The sequence below is a fragment of the Sus scrofa genome, chromosome 13 (genome assembly GCF_054392235.1).
Source record: "Sus scrofa isolate SSC_HxYL_T2T_F1_AM1 chromosome 13, Sscrofa_HxYL_maternal_Yorkshire_Landrace_v2.0, whole genome shotgun sequence".
NCBI lineage: Eukaryota > Metazoa > Chordata > Mammalia > Artiodactyla > Suidae > Sus > Sus scrofa.
The window spans coordinates 97,366,176-97,393,080 of record NC_139395.1 but is presented as its reverse complement, the minus strand read 5'-3'; the positions used below and the strand labels follow the sequence as shown (position 1 = coordinate 97,393,080).

At 44.3% G+C, this 26,905-nt stretch overlaps 1 protein-coding gene across 12 annotated transcripts in view; it reads right to left on the bottom strand.

Moving 5' to 3' along the window:
- GRK7 (G protein-coupled receptor kinase 7) overlaps nt 1-26,905 on the bottom strand; it is a 72,941-nt gene that overhangs the window by 5,112 nt on the left and 40,924 nt on the right. For all 12 annotated transcript variants that reach the window (XM_084987055.1, XM_084987048.1, XM_084987049.1 and 9 more), the window contains 1 exon segment: nt 5,287-5,561. In XM_084987055.1, the coding sequence (XP_084843181.1) occupies nt 5,287-5,561 (275 nt within the window).

The following is a 26,905-nucleotide window of genomic DNA, read 5'->3' as shown; positions in this document are numbered from 1 at the left end:
GAAATTTTGAGATTTGCTTGTTATCACAACATGGCCTATTCTGATCATGCTAATACAACAGTGTTGGCATCTAGACAAGAAAATCAGTTCCAGGAGTTCCTGCTGTGACACATTGGGTTAAGGATCCAACTTGTCTCTGTGGTGTTGCTGGTTCAATCCCAGGCCTGGAGTAGTGGGTGAAGGATCCTCATTGCCACAGCTGTGGCGTAGGTCAAAGAGGTGGCTTGGGTTTGATCCCTGGCCTGGGAGCTTCCACATGCTACAGCTTCTTTGGCTAAAAGCCAAAGAAAAGAAAAATAAAATCGGTTCCACATTTACTTAACATAAATGTGGAGTTCCATCTCATTCCAAAATACTGATTTGTTGGGAGTTCCTGTTTGGGCTCAGCAGGTTATGAACCTTACCAGTATGCATAAGGACATAGGTTCCATCCCTATCCTGGCTCAGTGGGTTGGGGATCTGGCATTGCTGTGAGCTGCAGTGTAGGTCCCAGAGGCAGCTTGGATCTGGCATTGCTGTGGCTGTGGTGTACCCTGGTGGCTGCAGCTCAGATTAGACCCCTAGCCTGGGAACTTCCATATGTGTGGGTGCGCCCCTTAAAAAAAAAAAAAGAAAAAAGAAAGAAAAAAAACCTCATTTGTTGCTCTTTCTGTCAAGCTTTGAGAGTCTTACAAGAGAATTTTATTTCCCTATTTTAGAAAATCAGGTCAAAAATAAAAAGTCTGCTTCCACAATGCAAACATTGTGAGCTAAGGCAGCCTTGTTCTATAGCCTCCACTGGCAAGATTTAGAGTAATTTGGCTACCTAGGTTTTGGTGTAATATTAAAAATCAGTCATATTGGAAGTTCCCATTGTGGCGCAGGAGAAGCAAATCCAACTAGGAACCATGAGGTTGCAGGTTCAATCCCTGGCCTCGCTCAGTGGGTTTAGGATCTGGCATTGCCATGAGCTGTGGTGTAGGTTGCAGATGCAGCTCAGATCTGGCATTGCTGTGGCTGTGGCTGTGGCTGGCAGCTACAGCTCCAGTTAGACCCCTAGCCTGGGAATCTCCATATGCCTTAAGTGCAGTCCTAAAAAGCCAAAAAAAAAAAAAAAAAAAGCAGTTATATTAATTTATGGTTGTAGCTTTCATATTTGTATGTATTTTTAGAATTTCAAAATTCAGTCCATGTAATTTAAGACACTCAAGCTCATAATTCTTTTTTTTTTTTTTGGGGGGTCTTTTTGCCTTGTCTAGGGTTGCTCCCGTGGCATATGGAGGTTTCCAGGCTAGGGGTCTAATCGGAGCTGTAGCCACTGGCCTACGCCAGAGCCACAGCAACACGGGATCCGAGCCGCGTCTGCAACCTACACCACAGCTCACGGCAACGCCGGATCGTTAACCCACTGAGCAAGGGCAGGGACCGAACCTGCAACCTCATGGTTCCTAGTAGGATTTGTTAACCACTGCACCACGACAGGAATTCCCATAAAAATTATTTTAAGCTGAATTTTTTTTTTTTTTTTTTTGGGCCACAGTCCCCCCCCCCCAAAAAAAAACAGCATATGAAAGTTCCCAGGCCAGGGATTAAACTCAAGCTGCAGCTTTGGCAATACCAGATCCTTAACCCACTGTGCTGGGCCAGGGATGGAATCCACACCTCAGCAGAGACCAGAGCCACTGCAGACAACCCTAAGTCCTTAACCCACATGCCACAGAGGGAACTCCTTGAGCTGAAGGTATTTGAATCAACAGATCAGGTTTTGAACTCCCCTCATCTGCCTTTAAGATAAGCAGAGCCTTGGAGAAGTCAACCCATAAATCCTCTCCCCAGGAGTTTCAGGAATTTAGGAACCAGGAAAAACTGACTCTTACCACCAGTGACAGAAGTCAGTGCCACACCTAAATAGACATTGTTAGGAAACTATCACATCTCCCATCTATTCTCCTAAGGGCCACTTACCTTTCCTAAAAGTCAGCTGTTCTCCCATAAGTGCCCTCCCCCCACCATTTTTTTTTTCTTTCTTTCTTTCTTTTTTTTTTTTTTTTTTTGTCTTTTTAGGGCCGCACCCTCGGCATATGGAAGTTCCCAGGGTAGGAGTTGAATCTGAGCTGTAGCTGCCAGCCTATGCTATGCACCACAGCACAGCAATGAGGGATCCCAGCTGGGTCTGTGACCTACACCACAGCTCCTGGCAACGCAGGATCCTTAACCCACTGAGCATGGCCAAGGATGGAACCTGTATCCTCATGGATGTTAGTCGGGTTCGTTACCTCTGAGCCACGATGGGAACTCCTCCCCCACCATTTCTAAGTCATTTGTTTTCCTCTAAGTGAACTTCTCCCCCATTCCCTTTCCCTATTAAGATGGCATGTTTAAAAAAAAAAGGGATGGTATGTTAGTCCCCAGTTCTAACTGCCTCTTGTTCACATTCTTCTGTGAACTCCTGTGTATGTTCATAAATAAAACTCTCTTTTCTCTTGCTAATCATCTATTGTCGGTTTAATTTTTCAGGCCTCCATTCCCAAATCTAAGAGGGTAGAGGAAAAGTATCCCTCTCCATACAATACGTATGTATCTATATAAGAGAGAGAGAAGCTTTATTTTAAGGAATTGGCTCAGGCAATGGTGGAGGTTTGGCACCTTCGAATTCTGCAATGTAGGCTGGGTGGCTGGCGACCCAGGGAAGAATTGCAGTTCAAGTTCAAAGGTGATTTGCTGGTGGAATTCCTTCTTCTCCCAGGAAGGTTAGTCTTTTTTCTGTGAGGGCCTTCAACGGATCACATGAGGCCCATCTGCATAATGAAGAATAACCTGCCTTACTCAAAACCTACTCATGTATATGTTAATCTCATCTAAAAAAATAATTGCACAGAAACATCTAGAATAACATTTGATCAAATACCTGAGCACTGTGGCCTAGTCAAGGTAACACATAAAATTAACCATCACACCCACAAAAGGCCTGTTTTATACATGAGGATGTTGATACTCAGACAAAGTAATTCAATTGCTTGAGGTAAAATGACCAGTTACCTGGCATAGCTGGGATGTGAATCTATGTGGCTTGAAAGTCCAAAGGGGGAAAAAAAAAAAACAACAACAACGTGGCTCAGTGGAAACAAATCCGACTAGTAACCATAAGGTTGTGGGTTCGAACCCTGGCCTCAGTCAGTGGTTGAGGATCTGGCATTGCTGTGAGCTGCAGTGTTAGTCACAGATGTGGCTCGGATTCTGAGTTGCTGTGGTTATGGTGTAAGCTGGCAGGCGTAGCTCTGATTTGACCCTTAGCCTGGGAACCTCCACATGCCGAAGGTGTGGCCCTAGGGAAAAAAAATATTTAGAAAACACGTAGTTTTCTCCTTCTAATGCAATCACTCACTGCCAAGTGTTTTTGTTTGTTTGTTTGCTTGTTTTTGTCTTTTGACCTTTTAGGGCCACACCCAAGGCATATGGAGGTTCCCAGGCTAGGGGTCTAATCGGAGCTGTAGCTGCTGGCCTACCCCAGAGCCACAGCAATGCCAGATCTGAGCCGCATCTGCAACCTACACCTCAGCTCACATCAATGCTGGATCCTTAACCCACTGAGCAAGGCCAGGGCTCGAACCTGCAACCTCATGATTCCTAGATGGATTCATTAACCACTGAGCCACAACAGGAACTCCTGTTTTTGTTGTTCCCCATTTTCAGACACACCCCCATCATACAGAAACTCCTAGGCCAGAGATTGAACACTCGCTGCCTCAGAGATAACAACTGGATCCTTAACCCACTGTGCCACAGTGGGAACTCTGCCAAGGATCTTTTCATAGGTCAGATTTTCTTATTTTTTTCTTCTAAAATATTGTGATCTTATCATTCCATTGTAAGCAATAAAATTTGACTTTCCTCAAAACTAATTTCAACTATACTTAACACAGATGGCAACATCATATGTTCTTACCAAATACATGTGTTGTTGTTTTTCTTTAATTTTGGCTTTTTAGGGCTGCATCTGTGGCATATGGAGGTTCCCAGGTTAGGGGTTGAATTGGAGCTGCAGCTGCTACCTACACCACAGCTCAGAGCAATGCTGGATTCTTAACCCACTGAGTGAGGCCAGGGATTGAACCTGGGTCCTCATGGATACCAGTTGGGTTTGTTACTGTTGAGCCACAAGGGGAACTCCAGTACCAATGGTTTTTATTTTAAGGTTTAATTTTATTCACTTTCAAATAGATAATTCATTCATAGTATTGAAAATTCAAGAGCTAATAGAGTTATACATTGAAAATCCTTATTTGCATCCCTGTTACCAGTCTCTAGTTTTCCTTTATTAAAGTCAATCAATCCTGGAGTTCCCATCGTGGCGCAGTGGTTAATGAATCTGATTAGGAACCATGAGGTTGCAGGTTCAATCCCTGGCCTTGCTCAGTGGGTTGAGGATCTGGCGTTGCTGTGAGCTGTGGTGTAGGTTGCAGACGAGGCTTGGATCCCACGTTGCTGTGGCTCTGGTGTAGGCCGGTGGCTACAGCTCCGATTCGACCCCTAGCCTGGGAACCTCCATATGCCATGGGAGCGGCCCTAGAAAAGGCAAAAAGGCAATAAATAAATAAATAAATAAATAAATAAATAAATAAATTCAATCAATCCTATACATTCCTTATTTACACTTCTAAAAATATTCTGTGCCACTATTTGAGGTTTTTTTGTTTGTTTCTTTTGATTGTTTGGGTTGGGGCGAGGAGCCCACCAGAACATGTGGAAATTCCCAGACCAGGGATCAACCTGCTACCATAACGGTGACCCAGGCCACCATAGTGACAATGCCAGATCCTTAACCCACTGTGCCACATGAGAAATCCCAAGGCAAATATTTGAATTATGTATTCTTTTTCTTCTTTTTTATGTATGCTGCTTTTCACCTAATTTTTTCACTTTAAAATGTATGTTGGAGGAGTTCCTGCTGTGGTGCAGTGGGTTAAAGATCCAGTGTTGTCTCTGCGGCAGCTCAGATTTGATCCCTGGCCTGGGACCTTCCATATACCATGGGTGCAGCCAAATAAAAAAACTATATAAATATATTATATATATATATATACACACACACACATACATATATATATATGTATATATATAGGAGATTGTCCTGTATTGAGTGTTCATAGTGTTTGAAAGTGTTGAAAATACTTAACCACATAAATGCAAGTAATAATAGGAAAATACTGCTACTTAATTCCAAGGCTTTGCAATTAATCCAAAATATTCTCCAAATCCCTTGGACAATGCTGACATCATTAATCATGTCTGTTATATGACAGTTACCTGCTTCCTAAGCGTTGCTCTGGTGTCTTAGCCAAGAAGAGTCTGCAAATATCTTTTGCTTCCTCTGTGAAGCTTTGGTGTTGGAATCTGACCTCTTCTTTCAGTGTTCTTTGCTTTAAATCCTCTTTGCTGATTTTTTCCTTGTAATCTTTGAATGGTGTTCGTCCAGCGACCATTTCATAAATGCTGCATCCCATTGCAAACCAGTCCACAGGATAGGAATAACTTGCTTTTTCCATTAGGATTTCAGGAGCCATGTAACCATTGGTTCCAGCCTGTAATGCCCCAGACAAAAACAAGACGAAACAAAAACACTAATGTGAGTATAACAGATGCTGCGGATGATCTACCCAATACACATTTTCCTTTCTTTCCTTGTTGAGGGAACCCTCATTCATTTGGAGTGGTCATGTATCTAACCTATTTTATTCTCTGCTTTCCCAGCAGCCTCTGGCGCAGTCAAGGAAGGCCATGTAATCCATTCTGGCCAATGAGACACAAAGAGGATTTGTCTGGAGTTTATTATAAAAGAGACAGATACGGCTGCTCTTGAAGTGGGAAAACCACCCAGATTCTCTTAGCTCCTCACCTCATCTTTAAGGTGAGAAGTTCACCTGGCTGTCTATGAGACCCCCCTAAGCTCTGTTTGTGCTTTTTATTCCCAGATAATAAAAAATTAGGTGCGTGATTTTTTTTAAAAAGGTGGAGTTCTTGGAGTTCCCGTTGTGGCGCAGAGGAAACAAATCTGAATACGAACCACGAGGTTGCGGGTATGATCCCTGGCCTTGCTCAGTGGGTTAAGGATCTGGTGTTGCCATGAGCTGAGGTGTAGGTTGCAGACACGGCTTGGATCTGGCATTGCTGTGGCTGTGGTGTAGTCCGGCAGCTACAGCTCCCATTAGATACCTAGCCTGGGAACCTCCATATGCCACAAATGCGGCCCTGAAAAGCAAAAAAAAAAAAAAGAAAAGGTACAATTCTTTATTGCTAATATTAGGGGTTCACATACTAGTCTATGATATTTCTTACTCTATTTACAGTGTGATAATATTAATATCACACATCTTGGCCTGTGTGTCTCTGCATTGAAAAATTAATACTGTCATTTTAATACAGAAAAATCCACATGTGAAATTTCATTTAACATGCGTGACATCTACTCTAGGCACACTTCTACTGACAATATACATCAAACGACCTTTGGGTTAATATATACATATATATGTATTTTAAATACACATGACATACAATTTACCAGCTTACCATTTTAAGTGTACAGTTCAAGAGAAATAAGTACATTAACATTGTATAATGTATCTCCAGAGCTATTTTCATCTTTATTTATTTTGGCTGTGCCCATGCCATGTGGAAGTTCAAAGGCCAGGGATCAAACCCATGCCACAGCAGTAACAACTCCAGATCCTTAACCCATTGAGCCACCAGGGAACTCTCTCTTCATCTTTACTTTCTTTTTCTTTCTTTCTTTTCTTTTTTTTTTTGCTTTTTGTGGCTGCACCTACGGCATATGGAGGTTCCCAGGCTAGGCGTGGAATTGGAGCTGTAGTCGCTGGCCTACACCACAGCCACAGCAAGCCAGATCCTAGCTGTGTCTGCAACCTACACCACAGCTCATGGCAATGCCAGATCCTTAACCCACTGAGTGAGGCCAGGGATCAAACCTGCAACCTCATGGTTCCTAGTCAGATTCGTTTCTGCTGTACCATGATGGGAACTCCTCTTTTCACCTTTAGAAACTGAAACTTTGTACCCATTAAACAACTCCCCACTGTTCATGCTTCCCAGGCTGTGACAACCACCATTCTTCTTTCTGTCTCTGTGAATTTGACTATTCTATATGCTTCATAAAGTGGACTCATGCAGCACCTGTCTCTTTGTAACTGAGTGTGATTTTAATACATTCATTCAATAATTTTTTTTTTTTTTTTGTCTTTTGAGGGCCACACCTGTGGCATATGGAGGTTCCCAGGCTAGGGGTCAAATTGGAGCTACAGCTGCCGGCCTACGCCAGAGCCACAGCAAAGCCAGATCCGAGCCATGGCAACACCAGATCCTTAACTCACTGAGCAAGGCCAAGGATCGGAATGGCAACCTCATGGTTCCTAGTCGGCTTCGTTTCTGCTGCGCCACGACAGGAACTCCATTCAATAAATATTTAATAAATACCTACAACATACCTTGTAATTATAAAGTATATATTTATAATATGCTTTCACAAAAACCAAGTTGCTTTTGGTTAAAGTGTAATGTATAGACTTCTGCAAACAAAGAATACCTTAAAATGATAGTAAACTTCTATTAGTACATAAAAACAAGAACATAAGTTATTGCAAGAGTTGTGAGAAACAGATGTGCTCTGTAGTTTGACTCAGATTTTTGGTTTGTTTGTTTGTTTGTTTTTTGTTTTTTGGGGCCACGCCCACGGCATATGGAAATTCCCAGGCTAGGGGTCGAATTGGAGCTACAATGGCTGGCCTCCGCCAGAGCCACAGCAACACGGGATCCGAGCCCCGTCTGCAACCTACACCACAGCTCATGGCAACGCTGGATCCCTGACCCACATCCTCATGGATACCAGTCAGATTCAATTCCATCAAGCCATAATGGGAATTCCTGACTCAGATTTTTAAGAGGGTAGTGAGACACCGAGCAACAGAAAACAAGATGTATCAACTGTTCCTGTTCTTCATCAGGTCACACAATTTTGGAGCGGGTACCTCAAAGAATTAAGTCAAAAGAAAGGGAAAGGAAACTACATGGAGATGTTCATAATGCCATTATTCATTATGCTCACGAGTTGGAAACATCCAATGCCTTTCCACGAAGACGATAGATCAGAGTCAGTCAAGAAATTTGTATATGTAATGGGTTTTGAATACTGATTATAAATGTGAATTCAGTACACCAAAAAAGGTTGGGGAGTTCCTGTCATGGCTCCGTGGTTAACAAACCCAAGTAGCATCCATGAGGACGTAGGTTTGATCCCTGACCTTGCTCAGTGGGTTAAGGATCCGGCATTGCCACCCGCTGTGTGTAAGTCGAAAATGGTGGCTCAGTTCTGGAGTTGCTGTGGCTGTGGCTTGGGCTGGCAGCTGTGGCTCCGATTTGGCCCCTAGCCTGGGAACCTCCATATGCTGCAAGTGTGGCCCTAAAAAGACAAAAGACAAAAAAAAAAAAGTTAGAATGTGTTTTTTTGTGTGTGTCTTTTGTCTTTTTTTAGGGCCGCACCCACGGCATATGAAGTTTCCCAGCCTAGGGGCCAAATCGGAGATACAGCTGCCGGCCTGCACCACAGCCACAGCAACGCCAGATCCGAGCAGTGTCTGTGACCTACACCACAGCTCCTGGCAACGCCGGACCCTTAACCCTCTGAGGGAGACCAGGGATCGAGCTTACAACCTCACAGTTCCTAATCGGAATTGTTTCCCCTGCGCCATGACGAGAACTCCTAGAATGTGTTTTTAATTGTTCTTTCGGTGACTTCTTTCCTAATTGCTTAAGTACATGTTTTTTTTATATGTACAATGTATATAATACCCTTGGAATATTAAATTTTGTGGATAATTTTTTCCATGGAAACAACAATGTAAAACATAAATGACCCAAGCACTAATGAGAAGTAACTGACTTGTGCAAGAAAATTCTGGAAGTGACCGGGGTCTGACAGGCTGGATGGGAGTGAGTCAGCATGGCACTGCTGTTTTCATAGAAGTGGATATGTAATTTGGGTGACCATATGTTCCGGTTGGCCTGGGACAGACCCAGTTTACATCTGTTGTCCTGGCATCGTGTCCAGTGTTGCATCTGCCTACACAAAAGGTGCTGTAGGCTACCCTGAGGCCCAGGATAAAGTCTTACTCATCTTTGTCTCAAACCAGGTATTTGCCCTGGGGCCTCCCTTGCTGCATGCCCAACGAAATGTTTGTTAAGTAAGCAACAGTAAAGAAGGTAACTAGATGGCTTCCGTTCACTATCCAACAAATATTTGTTGAGCCACGCCCTGCAGTGATTTCTAGGGGCACCCAGACGTACAAGGCCTGGCTCCTGCTCCTGAGGATTTACAGGCTGGTGGAGACAGGTCACTAGGTTAATTCAATAAAGGAGGGTAAATGCCATAACAGGAATGTAAAACAAATACAGAGCCAGAGAGTGTGTGTGTGTGTGTGTGTGTGTGTGTGTGTGTGTGTGTGTGTGTGTGTGTGTTGGGGTTACTTTACTGAAGGGACAGCTGAGCTGAACCTGTCATACAGAGAAGGCTGTCCAGGTAATGGACATGTGCAAGAGATGGAGTCTGGCAAAATGTGGGGATTTGGCATTTCTGGAATAAAACATCTGTGGGATGCAATGGTGGGAGAGGAGACTGGAAGGGCAGATGTGGATGAGATTGAGAACTGCTGTCTGCCAAGGTAGTAAAAGTTCATTCCCAGGCTCCCTTTTCCCTTTGTCCCTTTACTGTAGAACCAGAAGGCTAAGCACTCCATCTCCCAGCCTCCTGCACCTCAGGCGACCATGTGATTATGTGATTGAGCTTTACTTGAGGGGTGTGCAAGATGAAGGCACTGAAGGTTGGGAAAAAACTTAAAAAAAAGGGTGGATACATAAAAGATACAAGATGGATTAATGAATCAACAGAGGGATGGATAGGTGGATAGACATATGATAAAGCCAGTCTAGTAAAATGTTAATAATGAACAATGAAACATTGTTCAGCTATGAAAAGGGATGTGGTATTGATACACGTTACAGCATCGATGAGCCCGAAAGTGAAGGGAAAGAAGCCAGTCCCCAAAGACCACTTACTGTATCATTCCATTGATATACCATGTCCAAAATAGGTGATTCTATAGAACCAGAAAGTAGATTAGTGGTTGTTTAGGGTTGGAAGAAAGGGAATAGGAGTGACCACGGGCAGGGGGTTTCTTTTGGGGGTGAAGGAAATATTCTAAAATTGTGATAATGTTTGCATATTTCTACAAATATACTAAAAACCATTGAATTGTACACTTGCAATGGGTCGATTTTATGGTATTTAAATTATATCTTAATAAAGCTATTTACAATGTCAAAGGTAAATGCTAGGTAATGGGTGTACAGATGCTTGCTGTGAATTCTTTCAACTTCCTGTCTGTTTGAAAGTTTTCATAATAGAATGTACAGGGGAGGAAAAAAAGGAGCGAGGGAAGGGGGATGTGAGATCAGATGTTACCACATTGGCTGCTAATTTTATCAGGCACATGGGACTCTTCTGGAAGAGTCACAAGGAGGAACCACAGGGGAGAGCAGAAGAAGGGGGTCTATCTGCCTAGCTCCCTCCCATCTCCATTGTTATTAGTCATTCGTTACCCTTCATGATACCATTTATACATGGCATCTAAAAAATACAACAAACTAGTGAATATAACAAAAAAGATGCAGATTCACAGATATAGAGAACTAGTGGTTACCAGTGGGGAAAGGGAAGGGGGGGAGAGGTAAAATACAGGGAGGGGATTAAGAGACACAAACTACTATGTATAAAGTAAGCTATAGGGATATATTGTACAATACAGGGACTATAACCAATATTTTATAATAACTATAAATGGAGCATAACCTTTAAAAACTGTGAATTACTATATTGTACACTTGTAACTTGTATAATGTACATCGACTCTTCTTCAATTTAAAAAAGAAATATCGGGGGAGTTCCCATCATAGCTCAGTGGTTAACGAATCCGACTGGGAACCATGAGGTTGGGGGTTCGATCCCTGGCCTCACTCAGTGGGTTAAGGATCCGGCGTTGCTGTGAACTGTGGTGTAGGTTGCAGATGTGGCCCGGATCTGGTGGTGGTGTGGCTGTGGTGTAGGCTGATGGCTACAGCTCTGATTTACCCCCTAGCCTGGGAACCTCCATATGCCACACGTGTGGCCCTAAAAAAAAAAAAGGAAATATCATTTTGAATTCTGACATGTATGTATTTTGAAATTATATATCACTAAATATAAGAAAGAATAGAATTGTTAAAGCCTGAAAAAAAAGGCTTCCCTAAAGCTAACTTATTTATGTTTCTAGACATGTCATCCAGACCCTTAGCAGATACCTTGAAAACTAGGTCCCACATCCCACAATATGGTGTTTCATCCTGTTCTAAAAATGGAGGAGCAACTCAGCCTAGAAGTGGTGCCAACAGGGCACTGTCCAAGAGAGAGAGAAAAGGAGGCAGATCGTAAGAAGGTATATGAGGTTTGTGGTCTAGTTTACCAACTTTATGAAATTTCTCAATGATAGGCTTTGGTGTGGGGCATTTATATTCCATGGTACTGGCTACCGACTGGCCTCTCAACCCAGAAACTAATGGCTATCAGGATTGGGAAATTTTTCCAAATTATTTCTTTGATCATTTTCTCCCTTTCATTTTTCTTCCTTTCTTCTCTCTCTCTTAAATCCTAAACCTATCCTTTTGTTTCTTGTCTTTTGACCCTATTTGCCATCTCTTTGTGCTTTTTCTTTTCTTTTTTTTTTTTTTCTGGAGACCTCCTCAATTTTTCTTCTAATTCTTCTATTTTTTTTTTCTTCCTTTTTATAGCTGTACTTGCTGCCTTTTGAAGTTCCCAGAACAGGGGTTGATTAGAGCTGCAATTGCTGCTTACACCGCAGCTCATGGCAACACTGGGATTCTTTTTTTTTTTGTCTCTTTGCCATTTCTTGGGCCACTCCTGCGGCATATGGAGGCTCCCAGGCTAGGGGTCTAATCGGAGCCATAGCTGCCGGCCTCCACCAGCGCCACAGCAATGCGGGATCTGAGCCGTCTGCGAACTACACGACAGCTCAGGGCAACACCGGATCCTTAACCCACTGAGCAAGGCCAGGGATAGGACCCACAACCTCATGGTTCCTAGTTGGATTTGTTAACCAGTGAGTCACGATGGGAACTCCAACACTGGGATTTTTAACCCACTGAGCCAGGCCAGAGATCAAACCCACATCCTCACAAAGAGTACATCAGGTCCTTTACCTGCTGAGCCCAATTGGAATGCCTGTTCTTTTTTTTTTTTGCTTTTTATGGCTGCATCCATGGTATATGGAGGTTCCAAGGCTGGAGGTCGAATTGCAGCTGTAGCTGCCGGCCTATGCCACAGCCACAGCAACACCAGATCCAAGCCACATCTATGATCTACACCACAGCTCATGGCCACACCAGATCCTTAAGTGAGGCCAGGGATTGAACCCACATCCTCATGGATCCCAGTTGGGTTCATTAACCGCTGAGCCATGATTAGAACTCCCCTCTCTTCTATTTTTTTAAAAGTACTTTATTAATGGGAAATTTCAAACATACAAAATACGCTAGAATAATAAACCCAGTATACTCTACACCCAGCTTAAACAATTATAAACATGATCATTCCTTTTTTTTTTTTTTTTTTTTCTTTTTGCCTTTTCTAGGGCTGCTCCTGAGGCATATGGAGGTTCCCAGTCTAGGGGTCCAATTGGAGCTGTAGCTGCCGGCCTAGAACAGCAACTCGGGATCCAAGCCACATTGGCCACATCGGCGACCTGCACCACAGCTTATGGCAATGCTAGATCCTTAACCCACTGAGCAAGGCCAGGGATTGAACTCGCAAACTCATGGTTCCTAATCAGATTCGTTAACCACTGAGCCACGACGGGAACTCCCACATATTCTTGTGTCATGTGTCCCTGTTCACTCTCCATGCCCCCACCCTACCCCTTGCTCCACTATCCTAGATATCGTTTGTAAGTATCTCACTATGAATCTCTAAAAGATTAGGTCACTTAAAAAAAACAAATAACAAACCCAAAGCACCACAAACACTATTTTTATCTCACTTTAAAAATAACAGTAAGGGCGTTTCCTTTGTGGCTCAGCAGTTAACAAACCTAACTAGGATCCATGAGGATGCGGGTTCGATCCCTGGCCTCACTCAGTTATTTAAGTATCCAGCATTGCTGTGGCTGTGGCTTAGGCCAGTGGCAGAAGCCAGATTTGACCTCTATCCTGGGAACTTCCATATGCCGCAGGCGCTGCCCTAAAAAAAGGCAATAATAATAATAATAATAATTCTTTAATATTATCAAATATCTGGACATGTTTACACTTTCCAAATTGTCCTATAAACTTGTCCTTTAAATAATTTGTCTTTTTTGGGGGGGTGGGGCGCACCCACAGCATATGGAGATTCTCAGGCTAGGGGTCGAATTGGATCTGTAGCCACTGACCTATACCACAGCCACAGAAATGCCAGATCTAAGCCATGTCTGTGACCTACACCACAGCTCACGGAAACACCAGATCCTTAACCCACTGAGCAAGCCCAGGGATCAAACCTGCAACCTCATGGATGCTAGTCAGATTTGTTTCCGCTGAGCCACAACAGGAACTCCTAAATAGTTTGTTTAAATTTAGATCTAGGAGTTCCCATCATGGCTCAGTGATAACAAACCTGACTAGTATTCAGGAGGACGTGGTTCGATCTCTGGCCTCACTCAGTGGGTTAAGGATCCAGTGTTGCCGTGAACTGCAGTGTAAGATCGCAGATGTAGCTTGGATCCCGAGTTGCCATGGCTGTGGTAGAGTCTGGAAGCTACAGCTCTGATTTGACCTCTAGCCTGGGAACTTCCATATGCCATGGATGTGGCCCTAACAAGACAAAAAATAATAAATAAATATCCAAATAAGTTTCACACTATGTGACTGATTGATATGCCTCTTAAGTCTTCGTGAATATATGTTTATCCTCTATCTCTCCCCCCACAACAGCATATTTCTGTAGGGGAAAAAACCCATTAAACTGTAGAGTTCCCACAGATTTTGCTGACTGCATTCCTGCAGTGTCATTTAACATGTTCCTCTGTTCCTTGCATTTCCTGTAAATTGACAGCTAGATTTACTTCTACTGAACTTTTCATTTCTGCAAATGTTTTTATTAACATGTAATTAACACAGGATTATGTATACAGATCTTATATATTCAGTTCAGTAAATTTTAATAATTGAATACACCCACGTAAATACAATCCAAACAAGATAATAGACATTTCCATCTACCCAGAAAGTTCTTTGGTGCCCTTTCTAGTCTATTCTCCTCCCCTCTTCCCAGGCAAACACTTTCTGATTTCTGTCACCACAGATTAATTTTATTTGGATTTCACGTCAATGGAATTGTATGGTAGATACCCTTCTGTGTCTGACTTCTTTTTTTTTAAACATAATATTTTTGAGGGAGTTCCCATTGCGGCACAGAGGAAACTAATCCAACTAGTATTTGTGAGGACGTGGGTTTGATCCCTGGCTTTGCTCAGTGGGTCTGGGATCTGGTGTTGCCATGAGCTATGGTGTAAGTCACAGATGTGGCTCAGATCCTACATTGCTGTGGCTGTGGCATAGGCCAGCAGCTGTAGCTCTGATTAGACCCCTAGCCTGGGAACCTCCATATGCTGTGGTGCAGCCCTAAAAAGCAAGAAATATATATATATCAATATATGTGTATAAATATATATATATATCTCAATATATATGTATATATAAATAAATATATACACATACATATATGTATATATTTTGAGATTTACCCATGTTGTTCTGCAAACATACATTTTTATTTCCAAATGTCCTTGGTCTTCTCTGAATGTTCTTTGTTTTTTTTTTTTTTTTTTTTTTTTTTTTTTTTTGTCTTTTTGCCTTTTCTAGGGCTGCTCCCGCGGCATATGGAGGTTCCCAGGCTGGGGTCCAATTGGAGCTGTAGCCACTGGCCTACGCCAGGGCCACAGCAACTAGGGATCCGAGCCACATCTGCCACCTACACCACAGCTCAGGCAACGCCGGATCCTTAACCCACTGAGCGAGGCCAGGGATCAAACCCGAAACCTCATGGTTCCTAGTCGGATTCATTAACCACTGCACCACGACGAGAACTCCTGAATGTTCTTTGTTTTATGGCATCTGTCCTTGCTTCATGGATGCAATGTCTTCCCTTAAATCTCAAAAGATGCTCATTGTAGGTTTTAAAAACTGTTCTTTTCTACTCTCTGTATTGTTCTTGTTTTCTACAGGCTTCTTTCTTCTGTTTGTTTTGGCACTGTTTTTCTTTTTGGAGAGTTTTTTCAAATGACAAACCATCTTTGACTCTTTGTTTACATTTAAGAGTGTGAAACCAAAAAGACAAGAAGCTTATCAACTGATGGGCTTCACTGTAGGGTGATTATGCTGTCATGTCACTGGGGATCCCACCTGTGAGTACCTGTCGATCTTTTATGTTAGGTTGCTCAGTTTCTCCAGAGAAAGACCCTCCAATACACCCTCCCTGAGAGGTGTCAGCCGCTTGCCCTCATCCTGGGGGCTGAGGTGTGAAATGACTAGGGGTCTCCTGGTACCCAGTATTTCACTCTCCACCACTCTGTGTTGAGCTATGTATTCCTGGATCAGGCTTCTCTCTCGCTCAATCTTTTCAGCTGCATTGGGAGAGGCATAAACAACATCCAACTGTAGTTCAGACTGGTGGTGATTGGCAAATTCTACTCAGCAACATTTATTGTGAGCTTGCTCTGTATGTAGCAGCCTTCCAATGATCCGATTTCAGAAGCCAGTGACTAAGGATAAAAATTGCTAATCAGGACCCTGGATAAATGTCAGGGCCTGCTCACTAGAAGGTGTAGGGTAAAAGTGGAGAGCATATGCCAGTCCTGAACAAAGGGTCATGAGACGTGTGCTGGGAGGAAACTTGGAAATAATAATGGACAATACTTGTTGAATGTTTATTACCTGCTAAATAGTTTCTCAAGTGCCTTATGTGAATTTCTTGTTTCATCTTCACGATAACCCTATGAGATAGAGACTATTTTATCCCCCATTTTGAAGAATAGAAAACTAAACCACAGAGAGGTTAAATCTTGCCCAAGGTCCCCCATCCAAGAGTCACACATGGCCTGCACTGTAAATCACATTACACTGTTTCTGTGCAAATAGGTGAGGCAGTTTTTTTCTTCCCCCCTCCAAATTCCCTTCAGAATTTCCTTTTTTCCCTCTTGAGTACCCTCCTTCCTTTTCCTTCTCTGCCAAATACTAAGTCTTCATCTTGTTCCCTTCTTGCTTACACCACTCCTCTTCCCCTTCCTCAACAAGCTCTCCATTCTTTGCTTGTATCTCTGCACACCAGGCCATGATGTTCATTGCAGCATGATTTACAATAGCCAAGACCTAAATGTCCATCAACAGAGGAATGGATGTGGAGTTCTCTTGTGGCTCAGCAGGTTAATGATCCAGCGTTGTCACTGCAGCAGCTCTGGTGGCTGCTGTGGCTGGTCTGGGAACTTCTGCATGCCTTGGGGGAAGCCAAAAAAACAGCAAAGGAATGGATAAAGTAGATGTGGTACATATATACCATGCAATACTACTCTCATAAAAAAGAATGAAATAATGCCATTTGCAGCAACATGGATAGAACTAGAGATTATCACACTGAGTTTTGTAAGTCAGACAGAGAAAGACAAATATCATATGATATCACTTATGTGTGGAATCTAATAAAAATTATGTAAAAGAACTTATTTACAAAATAGAAATACTCAAAGATTTTGAAACCAAATTTATCTTTACCAAAGGGGGAAAGATGGGGGGAGGAATAAATTAGGAGGTTGGGATGAACACATACACACTACCATATATAAAATAGAGGGGGTTCCCTTGTGGCTTTAGTAGGTTAAGGATCCAGCCTTGTCACTGCAGCTACTTGGGTTGCTACCATGGCGCAGGTTCAGTCCCTGGCTTGGGAACTTCCATATACTGTAGGCACAGCCAAAAATAAATGAAATAGATAAATAAGAAGGACTTACTGTATAGCATAGGGAAATGTACCCAGCACTCTGTAATAACCTATATGGGAAAAGAATCTGAAAAAGAATTGATACATGCATATGCATAATTGATTCACCTTGCTATACACCTGAAACTCACCCAACATTGTTAGGTTGACTATACTCTGATAAAATTTTTTAAAAATCCAAAATTAAAAAAAAAAAAGTCAGTGGTGGAATTTTGAAGGGCATCACCTCCTTGCAGAGTGGAGGTATTTCACAGAGGAGCAGAATGGAATTAGAGGCGCACGCCAGAGTCTAAGCTCCCAAATTCCATCGCAGCCTCCAGCTGAAAAAATTAATTGCCTGCCCTTTATGCCATTTGTCTTCTACATGTGAACTGCCTCCTCAGAGTGGGGTGGGAGGAGAGAACAGGCCAAGCAGCATGGGGCAGGGTCCAACCACGCTGACCTCTCACGGCTCAGTTTAACTCCTGCCGTTACAAAGGGCCCCCACACATCAGTCTCTGTGGCATCAAAACAATCACTTTCAGTCTGTGAGCAGAACTGCCATTGCCAGGGCTGTAGGGATCACCCAAGTGTCAACAGCAACAGAGCTCAGTGAGGTTTCTGTGTATGGTTTAACTTTTTTTTTTTTTTTTGCTTCATTTTATTTTTTGCTTTGGTTTTATAGTGTCCTTTGGTGGATCCATACCATCAACAAACACCCAGTCAGGCAAAACAAAATATGCCCAACAAGGACCTACTATATAGCACAGGGAACTATACTCAATATCTTGTAATAACCTATAATGGAAGAATATATATATATATATATACACATATACACACATATACATATCTGAACCACTTTGCTATATACCTGAAACTAATGTGACACTGTAAATCGGTTATAATAAAACAAACAAACAAACAAAAAAGAAACAAACAAAACACTCAGGGCATCAAGCATCAGACCTCACAGGTTTTAAGAAGCCAGATGGGGTCTGAGTTCCTCCCCCACTGGGCAGCAAGAAGTCCACCTACATGTCATTACATGTGGATTGCCCAGTCCTATCACGGCCACTGTCACCTACAGGTGTCCAGACTTTGAGGAAGGTAGGTTCAGGATTAGAGCCAGCATGTTAGGACATGTGGGGACACCCCGTACCTTGCTCTTGCTGTTGGATGCTAGTTTCCACTGACTCTGCAGTTGTCACTCTCAACCCTGGGCCCATGGTGAGCTAAATGGCAGGGCCCAGGCTGGGCGGAGTCTGCAGGCTGAGCAGTTCCAATGTGGCTCTGAGCAGGAGCAGACTGTGACCTCCACAGTGATGAGAACAGGGAGTGGCCTTTCAAGTGTGGCTGAGGAGGCACAGTTCTCATATTAATAGTCATACATCCATAAAATATGTGTGCCCCTGCACATGCCGCTGGGTGTATGTGCAGGTCTTTCAAGGTCAAGGTCACCTCCAGCTCCCAGTGAACCTGAAAAGCTGGCAACCTTAAATTCCATCATTAAAGTTAATGCCTGTATCGTGGTGCTCCTGGTGTGGCCAGACCAGGCTGGATTTATTGAGCCGAGGGGTGGGAGGGTGGGGGTGTTGAAAGAGGCAGTAAAGGAAGCTTTACTTCTGTGTTTCCCTTCGGCTTGCAAACTGGCCAGCAGAGCAAGAAACCGCCCTCGGATGCCTCTTCCCCCCAGTTCATCACAAACCAGATCCACTCGACAGCACAATCCAAACAGAAGAGGGAATCAGAATGTACATCTTTTGTTTGCCGTGGCAGGAGAACTGTTGAGCAGAGGAAAAAAACAAGCTGAGCTTAGCGCTATCAGCTGTTTCCTGGGGCTCTCTCCTTCCTTCCTCCGAGGGGGGCCTGGCTGCTTTGTTCTCGTTCCCAGCTGCTCCTCTGCGCCTTTAAGCAGTGGCCTTTGCAGACCTCGGAGGAATGCGACCCAGGACCCCAGGGGACTTGGCTCCGAGGCTCCACCCTGTGTGCTCAGCCCCAGGCTGCAGCCTCCAGAGCTCTGGCCAGGGCCCCTCGGGGGCCTAACTTTTGCTTCTTGTTCCCCAGCCTGTCGCTTTCTGCCAGCCACTTCCTGGGCAGGGACGGGAGCCTCACCAGAGGGGCCTTCCTGCTCTCTCTGACACCCCTGGGAAGAGGGGATCCAAAAGAAGGATCCCTGCGATAACTAATTCTACAGCTATCTAGTCTGGCATCAGTCTGCTGTGGTGCAGATCCTAGCTCTATCATTATTAGCTGGTTACCCCAGGCCAGTTACTCAACCTCTCTGAGCCTCAGAGCTCTTACATCATAGGACTGTGATAAAGATTAAAGCCATAAGACATACTGGGTGCCTTTCCAAAGCCTGGAACATGAAAGGCCCTCAATAGGTGTTAGCAACGATGGTCACAAACCAGGTTCTGCTGGTCTCAGGCAGGGAAGCTAAAAAGAACAACCCAGAAGCTTCTAAGACTCCATCAGACTGAAAGAAGTGCCTGGCACATCAAGAGCAATAGTTGTGATTCTTTCTCGGAAGAATGTTCTTTGGTGGGTTCATCCTCTGTGAATCTGTCCAGCAGTGGGCTGACTCCTGTTTTCCATGGTGCCTCTAAGATCCTCGGAGTGAAATCACAAGCAAAGCCCCACATGGCTGAGGAAGCAAGACAGTGGTGTGTGTCTGCTCCACTCAGCCACGACTGAGCTGCCCCCTCCCCCACTGCCCACACTGCTGCAGCCTTGGGGTCCCACTGGCTCCTTGTGTTCCTCAGAGAATGGAGCAGAGCAGCAAAGGTTCCCCTGAGCAGCTACAGTGCCATTCAGGTGAGGCAGAAACAACACAACGATGGGGATCATGACAGAGGGTCTGGAGCGCAGCTTCTTAGAGAATGATTTCTCGAGTGCCTACCAAGTGCTCTGCTAGGCATTTATCTACCTTGTTTCTTAATCTTCTCATCAGGTCTAAGAGGTGAGCCGTATTAACCAGGCTCAGAGAAGAGGCATGACTTGCCTGGGGTCAAGTGCAAGGCTACGACCAGTCTAAGTGGCAGGTCTGGGCTAATTAGAAGGTGGCACTCTGCCTGGCTTGGTGTGTGGAGCACGGATTGGCCCTCAGTTCTCACTGTCCTCGTGGCCAGGTGCCCCAGGTGCATGGACAGCATCGGTACACAGCAGCCATACTAAGCGGCAGAACCGGATCGGCACACTTAAAACTCCTTCCATCTCGTTGATCTTGTGCACTGTCTTTCATCATCAACTGCACCTGATCTGAAAGGATGCCCTGAGCTTCCAGCATGTGTCTACATCAAGGTCGGTGATGTGGCAACTGCTTTTCCCTGGACTGCATCATCCAGCACAACAGCCACCTCCTGCCACACCTTTCAAACCTCCTGGCTCTCTCTCCTCACGGCCACAACTCTACAGACAATGTACCAGCCTGCCCAGCTCCCAGGAGAGACTAAGGGCCAAGCTGTGGTCCACTCACCTGGCCATGCAGAGTGCCAGACCCTCTTCCCTCTCCCCTCAGGAAATGACAAGTTTGCTTTCTATATCTGTGAGTCTGTTTCTGTTTTGCATATACATTCATTTGTATTATTATTTTTTAATTTTTATTTTATTTTTTTGCTTTTAAGGGTTGCACCTGTGGCATGTGGAACTTCCTAGGCTAGGGGTCAAATGGGAGCTGCAGCTGCTGGCCTACATCACAGCCATAGCAATCAGGGATCCTTAACCCACTGAGCGAGGCCAGGGATCGAACCCTTATCCCCACGGATACTAGTCAGGTTCATTACTGCCACAGTGGGAACCCCATTTGTATTATTTTTTTACATTCCCCATATAAGTGATGTAATACAGTATTTATCTTTCTCTGACTTATTTCACAAAATATAATATTCTCTAGATCCATCCTTATTGCTGTATATGGCAGGATTTCATTCTTTTTTTTATGGAGGAGTAATATTTCATTGTGTATGTGCACACACATACACACATATACATTACATCTTTTTTTTTGTATGGCCGCACCTGCAGCATATGGAAGTTCCTGGGTCAGGGATTTAATCCAAGCCACAGCTTCGACCTACATCACAGCTGTGCCAACACCAGATCCTTTAACCCACTGCTCCAGGCCAGATTGCACCCACACCTCCACAGTAACCTGAGTCACTGCAGTCAGATTCTTTTTTTTTTTTTTTTTTTTTTTTTTGTCTTTTTAGGGCCACACCTGCAGCATATGGAGGTTCCCAGGTTAGGGGTACAATCGGAGCTAGCCACCAGCCTACACCAGAGCCACAGCAATGCGGGATCTGAGCTACATCTGTGACCTACACCACAGCTCATGGCAATGCCAGATCTTCAACCCACTAAGCAAGGCCAGGATCAAACCTGCATTCTTATGGATGCTAGCTGGGTTCATTAACCACTGAGCCATGATGGGAACTCCTACAGTCGGATTCTTCTTCTTCTTCTTTTTTTTTTTTTTTTTTTTTTTTTGCTTTTTCAGGGCTGCACTTGTGGCATATGGAGGTTCCCAGGTTAGGGGTTGAATTGTAGCTACACCTGCCAGCCTACACCACAGCCACAGCAATGCTGGATCCTTAACCCACTGAGCAAGGCCTGGGATCAAACCCATAACCTCATAGTTCCCAGTCAGATTCGCTTCCCCTGTGCCATGATGGGAACTCCTGCAGTCGGATTCTTAACCCACTGTGCCACAGTGGGAACTCAAACATATTGCATCGTCTTAATCCAGTCGTCTTGGCCTTGGTAAATACTGCGGTTATGAACACTGTGCTCGCCTCCTCTTTAACCTCATCCCAACTCCCTCTTCCTGATTGTCCTCCCAAGGCTGATTTTGTCACTTCCCTGCCTGGAAGCCTTCAATGGCTTCCCAACACCCTTGGCATTGGGTGCAAGGGTGACTCCTCCAGTCCCCTAGGGCCTGACACATGCTACACTCTCCAGCTGCAGCCCTCATCATCCCTCACTCTAAGCAGCTGCAGAAACACTCAGTTCTGTGAGTGAGTCCCAGACCTCTGGTTCCAAGCCTTTATCTTAGCCAGGGCCTTTCGCTGTGACCTTGTGGACACAGGGGACCATTCTTTGTAGTAGGGGGATATTCTGGGCATTGCAAGATGTTCACAGCATCCCTGGCCTCTACCCACTAGATGCCAGTAGCAGTTCTCCTCATGACAACCAAAACTGTCTCCAGACATTGTCAAGGGCCCTGGGGGCTAAAACTACTCTCCAGTGAGGACCACTGTCCTATGCTGATCCCTTTACCTAGCCCACTCTCTTTTTTTTTATTTTTTTGGCTGCATCTGCAGCATGGGTAAGTTCCTGGGCCAGGAATTGAACCTGTGCCACAGCAGCAACTGGGGTGCTACAGTGATGCTGTGTCATAAGAGAATTCCTAGCCCGCTCATCTTTCTCTTCACCTGCCTCTTTTCCGTTTGCCTGGTAAGTCTCAATTTGATTGTCATTTCCTCCTGGAAACCCCTCCTGACCCCATGACACCAGGTCAGGCTGAGTGCCCTTCCTATGCACCCCTTTGATGGCCTGACCACTGTACCATCACTGCCCTTTTATTTGTCGATCTCTTCCCTGTCCTTGGTGTCATGAAGGCAGGCATTTGTGTGCCCAGTATCCCGGAGCCACGTCTGTACTTATGGTACGACCTCACCTAGTAAGTCACACCTGGCCCCCCTTCTCTCCTTTACCTCACGTCCAAACCCAGTCGTTCTGAAATCTCTTCCCTGTTCAAACACTGAGCTCTGGCTCCACCGCCCCCTTTGTGGGCTGACCTGCCATCATCTCTCACCTGGATTACAAATCACCAAAATCTACCCAAATCGTCTCTGATGTGTTCTCACTTAAGATGGAGTGATTTTTTTTCAAAGCAGAAGTCTTAGCTTGGGTTAAACATTTTCAAAGGCTTTCCAGTGTTCTTCAGTAAAAATCCACCTCCCCAGTTGCATTTGAACCACGCCTCCTCTTGCTTTCTGCATTTCTTTGCCTGGCTTCCTTTCATTTTACCCAAGCAGCAGGCACCTTGCACTGTATTCCCACTGCCTGTGTGCTCTGCCCCACCTGGAGTGGATACTGGGGTCTTCTGTCCAGGTTCCTCTTCAGATCTTGGCCTGCTCTTCCCAACTGCTGGGTCCAGGGCCAGTCTTCAGTGCAGTCAAATAGGGTCCTGGGGAGTTCCTGCTGTGGCTGAGTGGTTAACGAATCCAACTAGGAACCATGAGGTTGTGGGTTTGATCCCTGGCCTCTCTCAGTGGGTTAAGGATCCAGTGTTGCCATGAGCAGTGGTGTAGGTCACAGATGTGGCTGGGATCTGGCATGGCTGTGGTTCTGGCGTAGGCTGGCAGCTACAGCTCCAATTAGACCCCTAGCCTGGGAACCTCCATATGCTGCAGGTGCGGCCCTAAAAAGACAAAAAAAAAAAAAAAAAAAAGGTCCCTGGGCTCAGAAGCTGCATGGTACTGAGGTTTAATGCTGTGTGGAGGCTCTCTTGACTACTTTTTGAATTTGTATTCTGTAATTAAGTCCAATGAGACAAAGGAGCATGGATCTGGATCCTGGAGCTTCAGCTCACACATAAGGCCTTCTCTTGATACTTTCCTGCCCTCCAGTGATGGGTTCTGGACTGTCTGCTGCTCTGACTCTGCTCAGCAACTGTTGGCTGCTCCATGCCACAGGTGGGGTCTGGACTTAATGCAGGGAGGGTTGGGGTCAGGCACATGCATCTTGAGGTCCAGTTATGAAGGGGGGCTCTCAGCATGTGTGAGGGTCTCCACTTACTCCTTGTGTATCTCAGAACCTGATGGAGTGCAATGTGAAATAGCAAGTAACAAAAACACCATGACTTATTGAAAGATTGAGCATGGAAGAAAGAAGAAAGCTTTTCCCCAGTATCTGAACAAGGAGACCTGCCTTTTCATTTTGCAATGAGCCCTGAACATTATTTAGCCAGCCTGGCTGGGACCCCTGACTACTTATGGCTCAGAGCTGCCCCCTGCTCCCATCCTCCCTCCAAATCACCATCTGCCCCAGGGAAATGCTTCACTCCCCTGTCTGGCAGCAGTTGCCCAAGGTCACAGACTGATCTTGGAGATACAAAAGCCTGGATCCTGCCTAAGTCTAGGACAACTTGGAAGGGCCATCCTAACTCCAGAGCTCACTGAAGGGCTGACCTCACTGAGAGTCAGCTTCTCTCACTGCCTAATCCTGCCTTCCTCATGCAAGGGTCTAAGGAGAGTGCTCCCTGATAAATCTTCCACATGGAAATCTGTCTCAGAGTCAGTGTCCAAGGAACCCAGCCAAGACATCACCCCAACTGCTTTGGTGAATGAATTCCTATCTGTCTTTCTGACATCAGTAAGTTGTATTTCCCCTGTGGTTGACTCTCCGACTCACATTAAGACAAATCCTCCTTGGAGAGCCCCACGTACCACAACTTCACAGCTTTTATCATCATTGAAATTTTACCGGAGTTCCCGTCATGGCGCAGTGGTTAATGAATCCGACTAGGAACTATGAGGTTGCGGGTTCGGTCCCCGCCCTTGCTCAGTGGGTTGATGATCCGGCATTGCCGTGAGCTGTGGTGTAGGTTGCAGACGTGGCTCAGATCCTGCATTGCTGTGGCTCTGGCGTAGGCCAGTGGATACAGCTCCGATTGGACCCCTAGCCTGGGAACCTCCACATGCCATGGGAGCGGCCCAAAGAAATAGCAAAAAGACAAAAAAAAAAAAAAAAAAAAAAAGAAAAAAAATTTACCTTCATTTGGGTGATTATAAAGTTCTATCTCCTCCACTAGACTGTAAGCCCCATGAGGGTAGGAGATCATGTCTGTTTTTTGTTCATCAATCTATGCCTCATGGCTTAAAAAAAAAAAAAGCATATGCATTCTTTATTACTGCATTTTGGAATATATGGTAGCATAAATATTTTACCAATTCAATAAATCTATACTTTTAAGAATTTTTGAGACCAAAGTCAGGCTGTAAGTTGCTATATTCACATTTTTTTGGCCAGGCACACAGCATGTAAAGTTCCTGGGCCAGGGATCAAACCTGTGCCACAACAGTGACCTGAGCTCCTGCAGTGACAATGCCAGATCCTTAAGCTGCTGTGCCACAGGGAATACCTATTCAGATATTTTAAAATAGAACTGACAGAGCTGGTTAGGCATTGTGTCCAACTAGGATTTGTGGGTAAAAACTGGATACTATTATGATAAAAATTGCTCATCTGACCAACTGGCTAAGACACTGGACATGGTCTGAATAAGTGAGACATACAGGTAATAAGCAGTTTTTTGACTTGGATTTGACACAATTCCTTGTATGTCTCATATTTGGCATAGTCCTGGTGTGGGAAATGCTCAATTAACATATGTTGAATGAGTGAGTGAGTGAATGAATGAGTTAATGAATGCCTTTTGAATGAAAGAATGTTAAAAATAATTTCTAGACTGTAATGAATACTTTTGAATGCCCTTAATAGTGGTAAATACTGTGAGAATGCATTTGAAATTTTTGGAGTGGTCAAAAATTGGAGTTCCCATCGTGGCTCAGTGGTTAACGAATCCGACTAGGAACCATGAGGTTGCGGGTTCGATCCCTGGCCTTGCTCAGTGGGTTAAGGATCTGGCATTGCCGTGAGCTGTGGTGTAGGTTGCAGACACAACTCGGATCCTGTGTTGCTGTGGCTGTGGTGTAGGCCGGCAGCTACAGCTCCAATTAGACCCCTAGCCTGGGAGCCTCCATATGCCTCGGGAGCAGCCCAAGAAATGGCAAAAAGACAAAAAAAAAAAAAAAAAAAAAAAAACGAAAAAAAAAAACCCATGAAAAAAAATTATTGGAACAAAATTTAGTTAATGACAGTGGTTATGATTTTGGTGGAGACCAACATGTGACCATGAAGTTACCAGAATGGCTGTCCTATGTGCTTCTCAGAGGTAAATTCTCAAAGGGAGTAGGGTCATAATGGTTGTGGAGTATGTAAGTGTTAACTTCTGATGAAACACATTCAGATATGTTCTTAAAATTACTTATTCACTGGGTGCCTAGTATTGTGGTCAGAATGACAAAAGCTTCAAAATAAATATAACGGCTGAACTCTGTCACCCATTATCCCTCTGAATGTGAGGAGTTGGGCAGAGGCCGGACGTGTAACCAAACATGTCACAAGCTTTTGGGTCACTATGGTAACTCCATCCCAATTCCTGATGGAAGAGCAAGTTTTAAGGATTGACTCATGTTCTGTAAAATCTGAAGGTCACTCTTCTCGACATAGATTGTTGAATTTGGAAAGTCCTAGTACCAGCCCTGCTGCTTGATTTTCCTATTATATTTACCTGGCATCTCTAAAAATGCTAACAGTTTTATTGTGTGCACGCAGATGTCAGCTGAGAACAGGAGGCAGTGCCTATCACATTTTATTAATGGTGAATGTTGACAGCTGTTGGGATCACGTTTAATCATATCGTGCCTGGGTGTGGGAAGGCTCACTCTTAGTCACATCATTCCCTGGAAAGGCTAAGCTATTCCTTTTCCAAAATCTTAACTCCATCAGAGGTTCAGCGAGGCTTGAGAATGGTGTCCAGATCAGACCAGACTGAGGAAGATATGCTATGTGATCATATGCACCTGTTCTGAGTTTTACTCAGTGGATCACCTTTTATAAGTATTAAAAACCAGAGGCCATGTTCTGCCGTATGTGTGAACTAAATGAAGTAGAGTCAAAACCCTAAGTGCTTCTTTTTCTTCCTTTTTTTTTTTTTTTTTTTTTTTTTTT